The following is a 14143-nucleotide window of genomic DNA, read 5'->3' as shown; positions in this document are numbered from 1 at the left end:
AGGAGACTGAAGTCTGTATCCTCAGCCCTATCCCTCCAGAAACACACTGGGTGTGCTGACATTTCAGGAGCTCTGTTTGCTGGACAGATCCTTTACCAGCTGCTGCAAAGCCACAGAGACATGGAGCAAACCTCTCCTATATTTGGTCTGTGATCCATTTGTGTGCGTGTGTGTTTTAAAGGAAACCTTGCCGGGATCTAGATCAGCAGCAGAGTGGGGCCTTCAGGGCAAATAAAGGAGCAGAAGTCAAGGGCCCTAGAATAAGCAGGAGGGGACCCAAACACAGCAGGGCTGAGCTATCACATTTTGAAATAATACACATTATCATCTAAAGGTAATTTGGGTGGTGGTGGTGGTGGTGGTGTCAAAAGTTAGCTAACTGCACCATTTCAGGGTGCAGTTTTAACCTGCCCAGCTGCTTTTCTGAAGTGCATCCTCCTTCTCCTGTCTGTCTCTGCCATCAATGGTGTTAACTTTTTGATGAAAAAAAATTCTAAGATCATTTTTACTTGTGACTTAATAGATAATCCCCACCTCAGCTCTGATCAACCCAGTTCCAGATGTGACCCAGTCCAGAAAAATCACATCAGCTGCAACTTTCAGATCAGCTTGCAACTTTTAGATAAGATCATAAGAATACAATTCTGTAGGTTTGCTTGGAAGTAAGACGCACTGCACTGTGTTTGATGGTTCTTACTCCCTGGTCTGGGACCGGGAGGCGATAGGATGGGCACAGACAAGGCCATCGTGTAATATGGTCTGCGGCTGCTCTGAGGAACAGAAGCATCAGGGAGAGAGCTGGTTCTCTGGCGTGCCTTAAGGAAACCAGAGGGCAGTTTTGCAACCTGAAACACAGCTCCTGGCAGCTGATGGCGAGAGGGAACACATTTCTACTGAACTAAGGGCCGCTTCACGGATTACTTTTAAGTGCACGCCTAGAAAGCATAACGTGTGAAAGCAACAAAGCGAGGTTTGCAGGGGGTGTTCGCAAGGGGAGCCGTGATTGCCTAAAGTTCACTGCTGAGTGCACACACTCCATGTCCACGGCCAACTTTAGTGCAAGAATTCAGCTGGGCTCGGAATCGGATCTCACCTCTCTGCTGCATCATGGATCACTTGCCTTGTAAGGTGATGACGGTAGATTAGGGATGTGCGCGCGCCACGCATGCAATACAGAAATCCGGGAGGAGAACCTTCCCTCTCCACCCAGTTTTCTCGCGTCATTCAGGCAATCTGTTGCTGCCATCCAATGCAAGCGCCCCCCGAAGCCTGTGGGAACGGGCCGGCACTTGGCCGCCGCGAACCTCCAACTCTCCACTTCTACCAAGATCCGTCCCTTCTTCGCTTATAGGGAGGAGCTCGGGACATGTGCAATCGCATTCCCTGGAACTCGGTAGGAGTTAGTTACTCCTGAGCAAACGCGATGAGGGAGCAGCCTTTTTTCCGAGACTCAGTGCTATAATGTTTTAACGATCGCATTTCGGACTGTAAAAAAACCCACCTCGTAAATGCGTAAGAGCACCGTCTGAGTAGTCCATAAAAGCTGGCGGCTCTGCAGTCAGCACACCGAGCTGTTTCCCTCCCTGCCAAGATCGGGCGGTGGGAAAATATAAATGCTTCCATAATCACCGCTTTTGTTGCTCTTCCGGCGTTTACTGACAGGATCATAGAATCACAGAATTGTATAGAGGCTCGTCTGGTCGAACCCGCTTCAAGGCAGGAATGTGCAGCTGCTGCCCCAAGCAGGGATCGATCCTCCAACCTTGGCGTTATCAGCACTATGCTCTAACCCAGGCATCCCCAAACTCGGCCCTTCAGATGTTTTGGGACTACAATTCCCATCATCCCTGACCACTGGTCCTGTTAGCTAGGGATGATGGGAATTGTAGTCCCAAAACATCTGGAGGGCTGAGCGAAGATTGCTTGACACACACACACACACACACACACACACACACGAGCACTTTGTAGGCGACGATAAATATTGCTTTCCTACTTATGCCAAAGGCAGCCTAGCTGAAGATATCCCGGGGATCCATAGCGTTTTTGGTTCCATGGCGTTTTTGGACGCCCCCCGCAACCCAAGAAAGAAACCCTCCTGCCTTTCTCAGCCTGTTGATATTCAGCCAGACGTGCACTGTTGCTGCGTGTGAACAGAGATCAGGAGGAAAGTCTGGTTCTGCACGTGCGTTGCAATCACCTTCGAAGGGAGGTTGCGATCCGCACACAGCTGCAGAAAAACCCCAGCCAGTGCAGTGGCCCTGGTTTCAGAGTAAATGCGCGCAAAGAGCGGCTGCGCGCACGCCGGCTTCGTTCGGCCATGCAATTGTTTCTAACGGCCAACTGCTGTTATATATTTGTTTCCATTGCAAACCGCCCTGGGCTCCAAAAGCAGCCCAAAATGAGAGGAAGTCAACATTAATGAATGCAGAGAGCTTAGAGCTTGGACCTTCTAGCCAAGGCAGTGCCACTCGTGAGGCGCGCGGCGCCCGAGTAGGTTGCGAGCGAAAAGACAGAGGAATCCCAAACGTGCTTACTCAAAAGTAAGTCTCCCATGACTCTTATATAATGGGGATCGGGTGTTGCGTGTAAGAGAGAACGAGGAGTATTATTAACCTCCTGTCCTGGGTACATGCTCTCTGGTTCTGCCAGTCCCCATAAATGCCTGTCATCAGACTGCAGACAGCAGATTTCAAAGCGCGGGTGGGTGGGCAGAGGAAGGTGGAATGCTTACGTTGGCACTCGGCGTGAGTGCAAACCCTCCGCGGCTGGAGATAAAAGCAGTTCCTATTCAGCCGGTGCTCTTCGGGGAAGACTCTCAGAGAATTCCCCCTTCCAAAAAAACAGCAAGAGCAGCCGCCCGATTCGCAAAGCTGCCCAATTAAAAGCCGAAGGGCTTGGAGTCGAGCCAGCGGAACCAGCGGGGTAAAGTTGGTTTACATCAAAGCGCAAAGGACATAATTGGACTGTGGATCAGGCAGGAGCACAAAAAAGAAAAGAAAAGAAAAGAGCGATCCAGACACGACAACAGTAGCCCGGCTGGATCAGAGAAAGGACCCATCTGGGTCCAGCATCCTGCAACCCACAAACAGCACGTTAGGGCAACTCACGTCTCCCGCGCGTGACACTGCTCCTGACACTGGAGGCTCCATTTAGCCACGATGGGCTACGGCTAGGAGCCTGCACGAGTTTGCCGAAGGAGCCATCAACGCCAGGGGCCATTTCGCCACATCTAACGGCAGCGACCTCTTCGTGGTTGGACACCATCATCATCATTTTGCCCTACCTTGGATGTCGCTGGTACCCCATGCTGTTGGCAGCCAGTCAGGCGTCCGCGTCCAAAGAGGGCGCAAGCAAAGAGACAAGGCAAACTAGAGATCACAAGCAAGTCCGCTTCGGTTCGAGGGTGAAGCTGAACCTCCAGTGGCAGTGGTGATGGGTGGGCGCTAGGACCCGGCGGGATCCTCTCGGGGGCGAGAGGGGCGGGGCGGGGCCGAGAGGCCGGCAGCCGGAGCTGGGCGAGAGCGGCCACGAGTTGTCGAGGTGGGCTCGCGCCGAGCGGAGCGGAGCTGCTGCGGGCGGCGTATATATAGCCGAGGCTGGCGCTGCTCTCGCTCACTGAGGCGCCGGCTGCGTCTGCTGGGCTGGGAGAGAAAGAGAGACAGACCTGGGGAACATTTCCCCCTACAGGGGTTGCCTTGACGCCAACCTTCCTTCCGTCCGCCCCTTGGAAAAAGTTGTTGGGCGAGACGCGGAGAAGAGGAGAAACGGTTTCTGGCCGCCCGTGGCGCCGTTTCCCGCCCTCCGAGAAGCCCTCGTGTGGGTTCCTACCCCCGCCGCCGCCGCTCCCAACTTCTCCGTCCGCCGGCTTCGCCGCTGCCGTCGCGAAAGTGGGAAGATGCTGCCTCGTCTCCACCAGAGCATGGGCTGGCGCTGCCGCCGCCACCACCAGAGACGGCCTCGCTTGGAAGCCCGCACGTGCTGAGGCGGCGGCTTGGCGCCGGCAGGAAGGTGGGCGGACGGGCGAGCGCGTGATGGCGGCGGCGCGAGACCCTCTCCGCCCGGGCGCGGGAGGCGTCCCCATTGGGTGAGCCCCGCGCGCGCATGTCCTCCCCCGCACATCCGCCCAGACTCCCGTCTGCCAGCTCACATTTGGCGCGCGGGCTTTTCTGGAGATGTAGCGTGCTGTGAGGGCGCTGCCCTCTTCCACCTCCTCCTCCTCCTCTCGGCAGTCCCGTCGGTCGAGAGCCCCTGTGTGGAGGCATGGAGCAGCCCAGACCCTGCCCAGCCTCCGTGGACGTGTTCCACACCAATGACTCCTACCACCACAGCAGGAACTGCAGCGGCGGCGGCGCAGAAGAAAGTGCCGCCTACCAAGATGGCACCCCGCTCTCCTGGAAGGTGGTGCTGACCATTGTCTTGGCCCTCATCACCTTGGCCACCATGCTGTCCAACGCTTTTGTCATCGCCACCGTCTACCAGAGCCGCAAGCTCCACACGCCGGCCAACTATCTCATCGCTTCCTTGGCTGTCACGGACCTCCTGGTGTCCATCCTTGTCATGCCCATCAGCACCATGTACACTGTGACTGGGAAATGGACCCTGGGCCAGATCGTCTGTGACATCTGGCTCTCTTCGGATATCACTTGTTGCACTGCTTCCATTCTCCATCTGTGTGTGATCGCCCTGGACAGGTACTGGGCCATTACCGATGCGGTGGAGTACTCTACTAAAAGGACTCCCAAGAGGGCGGCTGTCATGATTGCCCTGGTGTGGGTCTTCTCCATCTCCATCTCGATGCCCCCTCTGTTCTGGCGCCAGTCGAAAGCTGAAGAAGAGGTGGCCGATTGCGTGGTGAACACGGATCACATCTTGTACACCGTCTACTCCACGGTGGGGGCCTTCTACTTCCCCACCTTGCTGCTGATCATCCTCTATGGAAGGATCTATGTGGAAGCCAGGTCTCGGATTTTGAAACAGACACCAAAGAACACAGGCAAAAGGTTAACCCGAGCCCACCTAATAACAGATTCCCCGGGCTCAACGTCATCAGTCACATCCATAAACTGCAAGGCTTCGGAGGCTTCTAGTGAAACGGGGTCTCCTGTGTACATGAACCAAGTCAAAGTGAAGGTGTCTGATGCACTGCTGGAAAAAAAGAAGCTGACTGCTGCCAGAGAGCGGAAAGCTACCAAGACTTTAGGGGTTATTCTAGGAGCCTTCATTGTGTGCTGGCTGCCCTTCTTCATCATCACCTTGGTGTTGCCTATTTGTAAAGATGCTTGCTGGTTTCACATGGCCATCTTTGACTTCTTCACATGGTTGGGATATCTTAACTCCTTAATCAACCCCATCATCTACACCATGTCCAATGAAGACTTCAAACAGGCATTTCATAAATTGGTACGGTTTCGGTGCACAAGCTGAGTATTGAATGCAGTTAAGTGTAATTCTCCAAGGCAGGAGGGCTTGAATGCATTTTGTATGTCTGGTTCTGCAGGTAGGTAGATCATTATTACCATGTTACTTCATCTCTGGAAAAATGGTACTTTGGATGACAGAGTTCGGTGCAGAGGAGAACCATGCAAACCTAGTGTAGCTTCCCTTTCAGAGTGGAAGTAGCTTCTCTCTGAGCCTTGGTTAAAAATGCTGCTGCATCTTCTGATACTCCCATTAACAATTGCTGAAGGAAAGTAGTTTTGGCCTTAAAAAATATGATTGTTTCTCCTGGATTATGCCTTGTAGACCCACTGTGGTAGGAATTGGATTGCTTTGGGACAACTTCTTTGGAGACGCCTCCATCCAGCGTGACTGCACTTGAACTAAAAGTTTGTCATCCAGCCTCCTCTGCTAGGAGACCTTTGCCTCTCAGCCATCTGTGTTTGAAAGCCTTTCGCCAATGTTTCACTACTCTTTCTCCCTGCTAGCTTGCTAATTTTAAAGACTATGCAGAGTGGACTGCAAATGAATTTCGCATGCTGCTCAAAACCTTACTTGTCCTACAGAGCCAGAGACCTTGAAAGAATAGGTATTGACAGTCTGGCGAGAACTGTCCCTGACTTGTTGATAGTAAATGGGTTTGAGGAACATTGGGGAAACAAATCAAGTATAGGAGGAGACAGGGGGATCAAATAAGAACTCAGTGTGAGAAAAGCAACTCATTCTTGTTTGTGTCTTTTCTGTTTAACAACTTGTCAGATTGTAACCCACAAATCAAACAGTGAGTGTGAGTGTGTCTTTTCACATGCATGTCTGCCTGCACAGTTGAGTGCCAAAGCTTGCAAGCTGCTTCCATTTTTCATTTTAGTGCTATATGTTCCTGACATTTTGCATATTTGAATAAGTGACTCACACACAAATCTCTTGATAATACGTGTGTTAATACATACAGGCCGTTTAAACCTAAATCTGCTTTTGCTCACTAACCCAGTTTTGCTGGTGTTTTAATCCTTACATTGATGCTGATTACGAAGCCATCATAGCTAAAATGACACATTAAATCAACCATCTTAGTTATTTTCTGAAAAGGACTTTTGCCCACCAAATAAATGCATGGCAACTTTCCCTTGCACTTATTTCACATGCAGATTCCTCCCATTTCAGCTCTCCAGGTTACATTAGGTCCATTAAGTAGGGTACTGCTTCCCCTTCTAAAAAGAATAATACCTGGAACACTCTCTAGTAAGAAATCTTACGTACAGTTTTCATTTTCTTCGTCATTTCACTCCATTCCTTCCTCTGTGCACCCTTTCATAAAAGCTGTGATAAACAGGTAGAAATTAATTTAACTAGAGCAACTTCTCATTATTAACACATGTCTGCAGTAAGACTCTTCAGCTTCAGTATTTAAGTTTCCCAATTGTCTGCCTAATATCTGGATGCCAAAAGGTCAGGTTTTATATAGTATTCCCTGCTTTGAATAAGCATTGTGCTTAGAAAATCCAGTTACATCTTCCTGTATTATATAATACATGCAAGAAAGTCTTCTGGTTTTACATGTCCCCACTTTTAAAAATAGTAAAACCTGTTTTAATAAGAACTTCACCAGGTGGGAGGGTCCTGATCCCAAATCCCTTCAGAATAAAGCTTTTCCCTCCTCCTCCCCAGTAGGCTTTTGTTCTGATGTCAAATGAAGAATGGCAGTAACACTTTTGCAGATATATTTGTGCATACAGAAATGTTCATTCTTAGAACTTCCAAAATGTAAATTGTCAGCTTTCAGTAAGGGTAAAGCAAGAGGATAAATATAAAGATGTATGTAGCCTAAAGGAGGCTTGCTGTACATGGAAAATCTGTACTTTACAGACTTGTACATTGTCTGTAATACAGTGTGTACAGATATACATGCTAGTGGTATTTCTGCAAATTACAAGAAGACCTGTTCTGTGCATCTCGTTTCCCTTTTATCCGTAGAATCAAGTTACTATTACAAAGACATAACAGTTCCTGTTGTCTAAAGTCCTTGATGCTGCAGAAATACCAGCGTGTGTGTGTGTGTGTGTGTGTGTGTGTGTGTGTGTGTGTGTGTGTAAGTTACTAAGTTCAGCCCAAATTCAGTGCAATGGCTTTGGAACAGAATCTGTTCCAGTATTTGCAAATATTGGGTGAAGAAGAGAAGTTTAGGCTATGAACCTTATGGTTTTTCACAAAAAGTCTTCAGAAGTTGCTGGTTTGTTTCCCCCCCCCGCCCCCCATTATGGGGAGAGTAGCCAGAAAAGCCAGGTAGTGTATGTTCCTTATACAGGGTGAGTCCTTTAAAAGAGGCCCCATGGATACAGAGAACACATGTTCCACAGGGCCTCTTTTAAAAGGCTCACCCTGTATATATCATAAAAAACAGATAAATGCTACCCACCCTTTAATGATACTCCGGAACCTGCCAATCAAATAAAACACTATTCCATGAATCACCAATACAGCACCTGTGGGTGCCCACAGGGGCCTTTCCTTGTGCCCTCAGGGTTCTGTTTCCTCTACCCCACCCCCACTGAAATTGGACTTGAGAGAAACATCTTTTGGAGAAGAAATATAGCTCAGTGGTAGAGCATCTTGCTTTGCATGCAAAAAGTCCTTAGGCATCTCCAGGCAGGGCCAGGAGTAACCCCTGCCTGAAACCCTGTGTAGATGGACTAGTGGAAGCTTCCTGTCTTCCTATTTGTAGCCAATATAAAGCTTTTCTCAAGCTCTACTGCACCATGTGTAGCAGGGGGATCTTTCTCCAGGTGTGACTCTAGCACGCCAAAAATGCCCCCAACATCACAATTAGGCTGGAAAGAAAACTATTATATTGGCTAAAAGAGAAGGCTTCTCACAAGCCTAATTGGAATGGAAGAGGGATTATTTTGAGGGGTGGGTTGCAGCTGCAGAGGAAAGGATCACCAGATTCCCCAACAGTTGCCCCCTCATTACAGTTAGGCTTGGAAAATGCCTTCTGTTGGCTTCAATAGAACACTTTCCCCAGGTATAAATGTTGGGTATGAGCCATATTCTTAGATAGTGCAGCTCAGGAAGAAAGTTTAACTCTCCTGCCCCCAAGCTCTAGCCTAAAAAGAAGCAAGGCAATTTTTTTTCATGCCCAATTGCTAGCAGTGGGAAAGTGAGTATATGTCTGTCTGTCTGTCTGTCTGTCTGTCTGTCTGTCTGTCTGTCTGTCTGTCTGTCTCTCTCTCTCTCTCTCTCTCTCTCTCTCTCTCTCTCTCTCTCTCTCATATTGTGGTCATGATCAATGTGGTTGCAGAGTGTGCATGGTTGTGGAGCATACCAAGTTGCAGTGCATTCATGGTGGCAGCAACAGTTCCTCTATTTTTTCAAATATGCTCATGGGTTTGAAAAAATTGGTGACTCTTTCCTCACAGGAGGACCAGCCTGGTGTGGAACTTGGATATAGAGTGAAAACTCTCTTTTCCATTTATCTCTTGATCTACGTGTGTCTTCTCACAAAGTTCAGATATTTGGGTCTAGTTTCTTTTTTTAAAATCATGTTTGGAATTAATTTCCCACTAGTTCCCCTTTTTCTTAATTTGAAGCAGTTGCTATTCTCATTCTGAAGGGCCAGAAATGCACTTAAATGAACCATACGCTTAGTGGTATAAGTTCTTCAAGTTTGTAGTTGGTGGAAAGAAGAGGGGCGTTCAAGAAAAATTGATACATGTAGCAAATGCAGATAACAGCAGAAAGATGTAGAATTTAGCCAATGTACAGTACTTCACACACGTGACTGGAACTGAAGCAGGGAATTCATTGGACTTTTCTATCCATTAATGACTGGTATTGTTTGCACTACAGTTTCCTCCATAAGTGAAGCACCTTGTGTCCCTGGCTCTGGCAACACAGGAGAAGAAACATGAAAGTGCCGTCTTCTCCCCTCCCCCAGTCCTCTTAACCAATTGGGAATAAACGTAGCCATTCAATGCTGTGACTATATAGCTTTTTCATATCTGTATCATTACCTCATCAAACACTGAGAACTCTAGAACCATCTGAGAAGCTGGCTGCTTGGTCTTCTGATCCTATACAACGCTGAAGGAGGTCCCACCCCCACCACAACACCTGCAAAATAAATGCTTAATACAAAATCTGAATAAACTGACATTACTGAAATCTGATCCTACTTCATTATATATTTTTACTCATTATTTTTTATAATAATAGATAAGTGATCTTTACATAAGCCCAGCAGGCAAAATAAAATAAAATAAAAAACAGACTATATTCCATTTGCTTTGATAGGATTGCATTGTGAGTGTTCATCCTAAATGTAACTGAAATTCAAACAATAAAAAAAGCTTTACTGTGTTCCTCAAGAGTATAGAAGTTGTGTTACTGGTGATACGGGTATTTATCAGATCACTTGACTGTGACATATTGTCTAGGTAAGGCTTATTTGATGATGAGTCACTAGGGAAAAAACGATTAATAATGACTGATGTTGCCAGCTATGATCAGCAACCAAGTTGTTGAGAAAAAAACAGTAAGAGTCTTGTGGCACCTTAAAAATAAACAAATCTTATTATAGCCTAATCTTTTGTGATTTAGAGTCCACTCAGACTGTGGTCCACGAAAGATTATGCTAGAATAAATTTGTTAGTCTTTAAGGCACCACAAGACTCTTCATTTTTGTAGCAACAAATGAGCATTGCTACCCCTCTGCAAGTTGCTGATATCTTCCTTGCTTTTAAAGGGAGAGATGAGTCTTTAGGCACCCTACTTTAAAGCTATAATTCCAATATTTGTTTGAGATGCAGTTACATAACACTAGGACTAGATGCTTATGCATATTTTATTACTAAGAATAAAAGGATCTTCTAAATAACATAAGTATGCTGAGAACTTGCATTCCACTTGGCTTAAAATACTTGCTATGGGGCTAGTAACAATTATGATAATAATTTTCTTCTCCCTTCAAGCTCTGCACTTTTTAAAAACAAGTTTTGTTTAAACGTGGAAATAATTTAAACAGTATTGATTTGTTTACTTCACTTGCCAGCCAAATGAAGAACTTAGCCTTCATTTCTTATGCTTTCAGGTGCTAGATTTTTTCCCCTCCCTCTCTCTTCAAATCATGGAATGTTTTTATCCCCCCCCCCTCCATTTCTATACTGCTGAATCACAAAATATGGGAGGCCTGTTGATGACCTGACTGCTGTCATCTGAAGAGATAGCCAGAGTCTTTGAGAATCCTTTATCTTTAAAGATCAGTTCTCACAGTTCTCCTGTTCAGAGGAAACTGATTGGGCTTAAGACTCAATGAAGTGCAGGGGACTTAGGGTAAACACAAGTAAGGGCTTGTCCACATGTCCACTTGTCCTGTGCCTAAAAAACATGGGTCCGAGAGGTTTTTTCATTTTCCATCATGCTTTTTAGGCCACCACTTTCGCCGTTACTTTCACCTAGAACATCTGCCCTTTCCTGCTGAATCGGGACAAGCAGCAATCTGCAGAAAATCCTGTTGACACTGTGATTTAGCAGTAAACAGTGGGTTTTCTCAGGGGGAAGTGGCAGGACAAGAAGAAGTATGCACGAGCCCTAACTTTTGACCCAGTGAAGGCCGTTTTCATGAGTTACAAATAGAGCTATATGAAAATAACTTGTATGCACACAGATACTTCAACTTGCGATCTGGTAACCTGCAAAATGCCTTTTTGCCCAGTTGTGTACTCAACGTACATACAACTTGTACGCATAGATATCTATTCACCAAGGAACATGGGGGTCAGAAGGTGAGCAAGTGAATGGTGGTTATTCCTCCGTGCATTGATCATGTGTCTGAAAGGGGATTGGGCTTCTTTGGATTGGGCCCTGCAAGTTTAAATTGCTGGAATAATAGTATTAAAAGCCTGAACACGGCAATGATGACTAGAAATGCTAAGGATCCAGAGTAGTTAAAACACACCTGTGTACTTTTTGCAAAGAAATGCAAATATTTAAACCCAAGATCTGCCATAGTTAGCCTTGTGATAAGAGAAATGGCTTTGTAAGAACTGCTATGACTCGTATCCCTCAGTTCATGGAAAGATGTGGTTTTTATAAATTCTCACTTCCTCTTGCAGCCACCACATCACCTAGTGTGTGGTTCCAAAGCCCCTTCTCCCAGTGCTGTGGGCTTGATTTGGGGACTTCAGAGGAAAGACAGAATTAGTATCACCTCCTTGCTCCTTCAAAAAGCCTTTTGTCAGTGGTGAGACCCAATTGGATGTAACCAGAGAACCTTAATGCCATTCCCATAGCCCTTGATGAGTGCAACCTGGCTATGAAGGTGTTCTGCTTGTCCAAAGAAGCTGAATGTTCACATTTTGAATGCTTCTCTATACCATTCCTATGAAGCAGTCTCTGCAAACCTAGAAGACAGATTAAAATATTCATTCAGAGCTAAAATATGGAAAGCCAATTAATAAAGAATTCAAGTTCAAAGTTCCTTTTTTACTTATTGGAGCCTTACAGAATTGTGTTACCCTTTTCAATCATTTGTTCTAAAATATGCATTTTTCAGCTTTGTTTCTCCCACCCCTAAAATATTTCCCTTAAGGCAATGACATGTTCTAGAGTTGGTACGTTGAAAATGTGTTGTTCTGTTTTCAGACTTTTTGTCAGCGTCGGATCAAGTTCTGTGTCAGTTGAAAAAAACAAAGTCATAATTTAAATGGGTATCTGGTTCTTGTTCACAGTCCAGCTCTTTTCTATTTCTGGGAGGAACATAAAACGATGAATATGGAAACATTAATTAGATTCCGTTTACAGTTAGGGAGGGGAAGGAAATCCAGCAGTTTTCAGCAAAGCCATAAAGTGATGTGTCTTGTCTCAGTTTTTGCATTTCTCTGTTTTGCTGTGCCACCCTGTTTCCAGAATTGAATGATGACGACTAGGGTGTTTTTTTTCTGCATGTGGGTCATTTAATGGAAATACCTAATCCCGTGTTCTCATCCTTTGGAGGCAAGTGCTTCACAGCAAAGGGAGGCGAGCTTTACCAATTGTTTGAAGCAGTGGTGGCCTAAGGGTTTCTCTGGATGCTCAGTATCTGGCAAGAGGGCTTCAAGTACATACTAGAGCTTTAAAGGTAAAGGGTAAAGGGACCCCTGACAATTAAGTCCAGTAGCAAACGACTGGGGTTGTGGCGCTCATCTCGCTTTAAAGGCCGAGGGAGCCGGCGTTTGTCTGCTTCCGCAGATAGTTTTTCCGGGTCATGCATAGCTGCCAAGTTTTCCCTTTTCTCGCGAGGAAGCCTATTCAGCATAAGGGAATTTCCCTTAAAAAAGGGGAGAACTTGGCAGCTATGGTCATGTGGCCAGCATGATTAAGTCGCTTCTGGCGAAACCAGAGCAGCGCACGGAAATGCCGTTTATCTTTCCCAATTTATCTACTTGTACTGTGTGCTTTTGAACTGGTAGGTTGGCAGGAGCTGGGACTGAACAACAGGAGCTCACCCCGTCACGGGGATTCGAACCGCCGACCTTTCGATTGGCAAGCCCAAGCAGCACAGTGGTTTAACCCATAGTGCCACCCGCGTCCCTTAATAGAGCTTTAGGTTTGCATATTTAAAGTGGATTAAAGTACTATGTTGCCCTAGTGCAACAAATCTTTTTTTCTCCCAAGTTTGCAAAGTGTGTTAAAGAATGTGGGTTGAACAAGTGACTAAACTCCCTGCAAGCAAACCAGGATGAATTATCATTGGCATATAACTACCCCATAAACAAACTAGATGCTCAGTAAAGATTGGACATAGTCTAACCATCATGTAGGCTTTCTGCAAGCAAATTGGTCAAATGTGAAATAAACAGGGCATTAAGGGCATTCATAAGACATTTTGCTGCCTCAGGTAGAAAGAAAAAGAAGAGTTTGGATTTGATACCCCGCTTTATCACTACCCTAAGGAGTCTCAAAGTGGCTAACATTCTCCTTTCCCTTCCTTCCCTACAACAAACACTCTGTGAGGTGAGTGAGGTTGAGAGACTTCAGAGAGAAGTGTGACTAGCCCAAGGTCACCCAGAAGCGTGTGGAGGAGTGGGGAAGCGAACCCGGTTCACCAGATTACGAGTCCACTGCTCTTAACCACTACACCGCACTGGCTCTCAGGAAGAGGACAAATGTCACTCTTCCCAAGGTGCATGGTACCTAAGACTAGCTAAGTTATTTCGGCCCCTGAGACAAGAATCCTACAAGTGCTTCTTCCTGGGAGTGAAAATACAAGAATAAGCAAAAAGCAATGTGGTTTTCATTCTTGACACCCAAAATCAGCTGCCTGAGGCCGCTGACTCACTCTGCCTAATGGTGGGGCCAACCGTGTTTTGTGGGCTAGCTTGTCCAAGAACTTGTGAGACAACCATGTTCAGACAATACCATTATACTTATCATCTGTAGAATTTTGGCAGGTGTAGCATTTTGTTGTTATTGTTTAAGCATTACAAAATGACAAACAGCCCCTCCTGAAATGTCTTCATACAAAACTGTAGTCCACTGTTGCATTGGGACACCCCAGCAGTGTCACAACTATGTGAAATACTGCATGCGCTACTTTTGGGGGCAGTAATAGCATTTGGGAATGCTGCAGAATGTTGTGTCCATCCAAATCCCATACCCAGCACTATAAATCGAATCCTGGATCCTCAGCTCTGAGTCTATTGCTTTCCTGGTGTACCTTCTGTTGAAT

General features: G+C 46.4%; 1 protein-coding gene across 1 annotated transcript; it reads left to right on the top strand.

Annotated features, from left to right (window-relative positions):
* The first annotated feature begins 3548 nt into the window (after window positions 1-3548).
* Window positions 3549-9414, top strand: HTR1B (5-hydroxytryptamine receptor 1B). The gene has a single exon (XM_088665918.1). The coding sequence runs from the start codon at window positions 4264-4266 to the stop codon at window positions 5425-5427; it is 1164 nt and encodes a 387-aa protein (XP_088522044.1). The 5' UTR covers window positions 3549-4263; the 3' UTR covers window positions 5428-9414.
* The last annotated feature ends 4729 nt before the right edge of the window (window positions 9415-14143 follow it).

The sequence above is a fragment of the Zootoca vivipara genome, chromosome 3, assembly GCF_965207765.1.
Source record: "Zootoca vivipara chromosome 3, rZooViv2.hap1.1, whole genome shotgun sequence".
Lineage (NCBI taxonomy): Eukaryota > Metazoa > Chordata > Lepidosauria > Squamata > Lacertidae > Zootoca > Zootoca vivipara.
This window is presented reverse-complemented; position numbering and strand designations above follow the sequence as displayed.

Bases quoted from the DNA above. Each gene is read 5' to 3' on its own strand.
- HTR1B (XM_088665918.1), top strand. From the start codon at position 4,264: ATGGAGCAGCCCAGACCCTGCCCAGCCTCCGTGGACGTGTTCCACACC.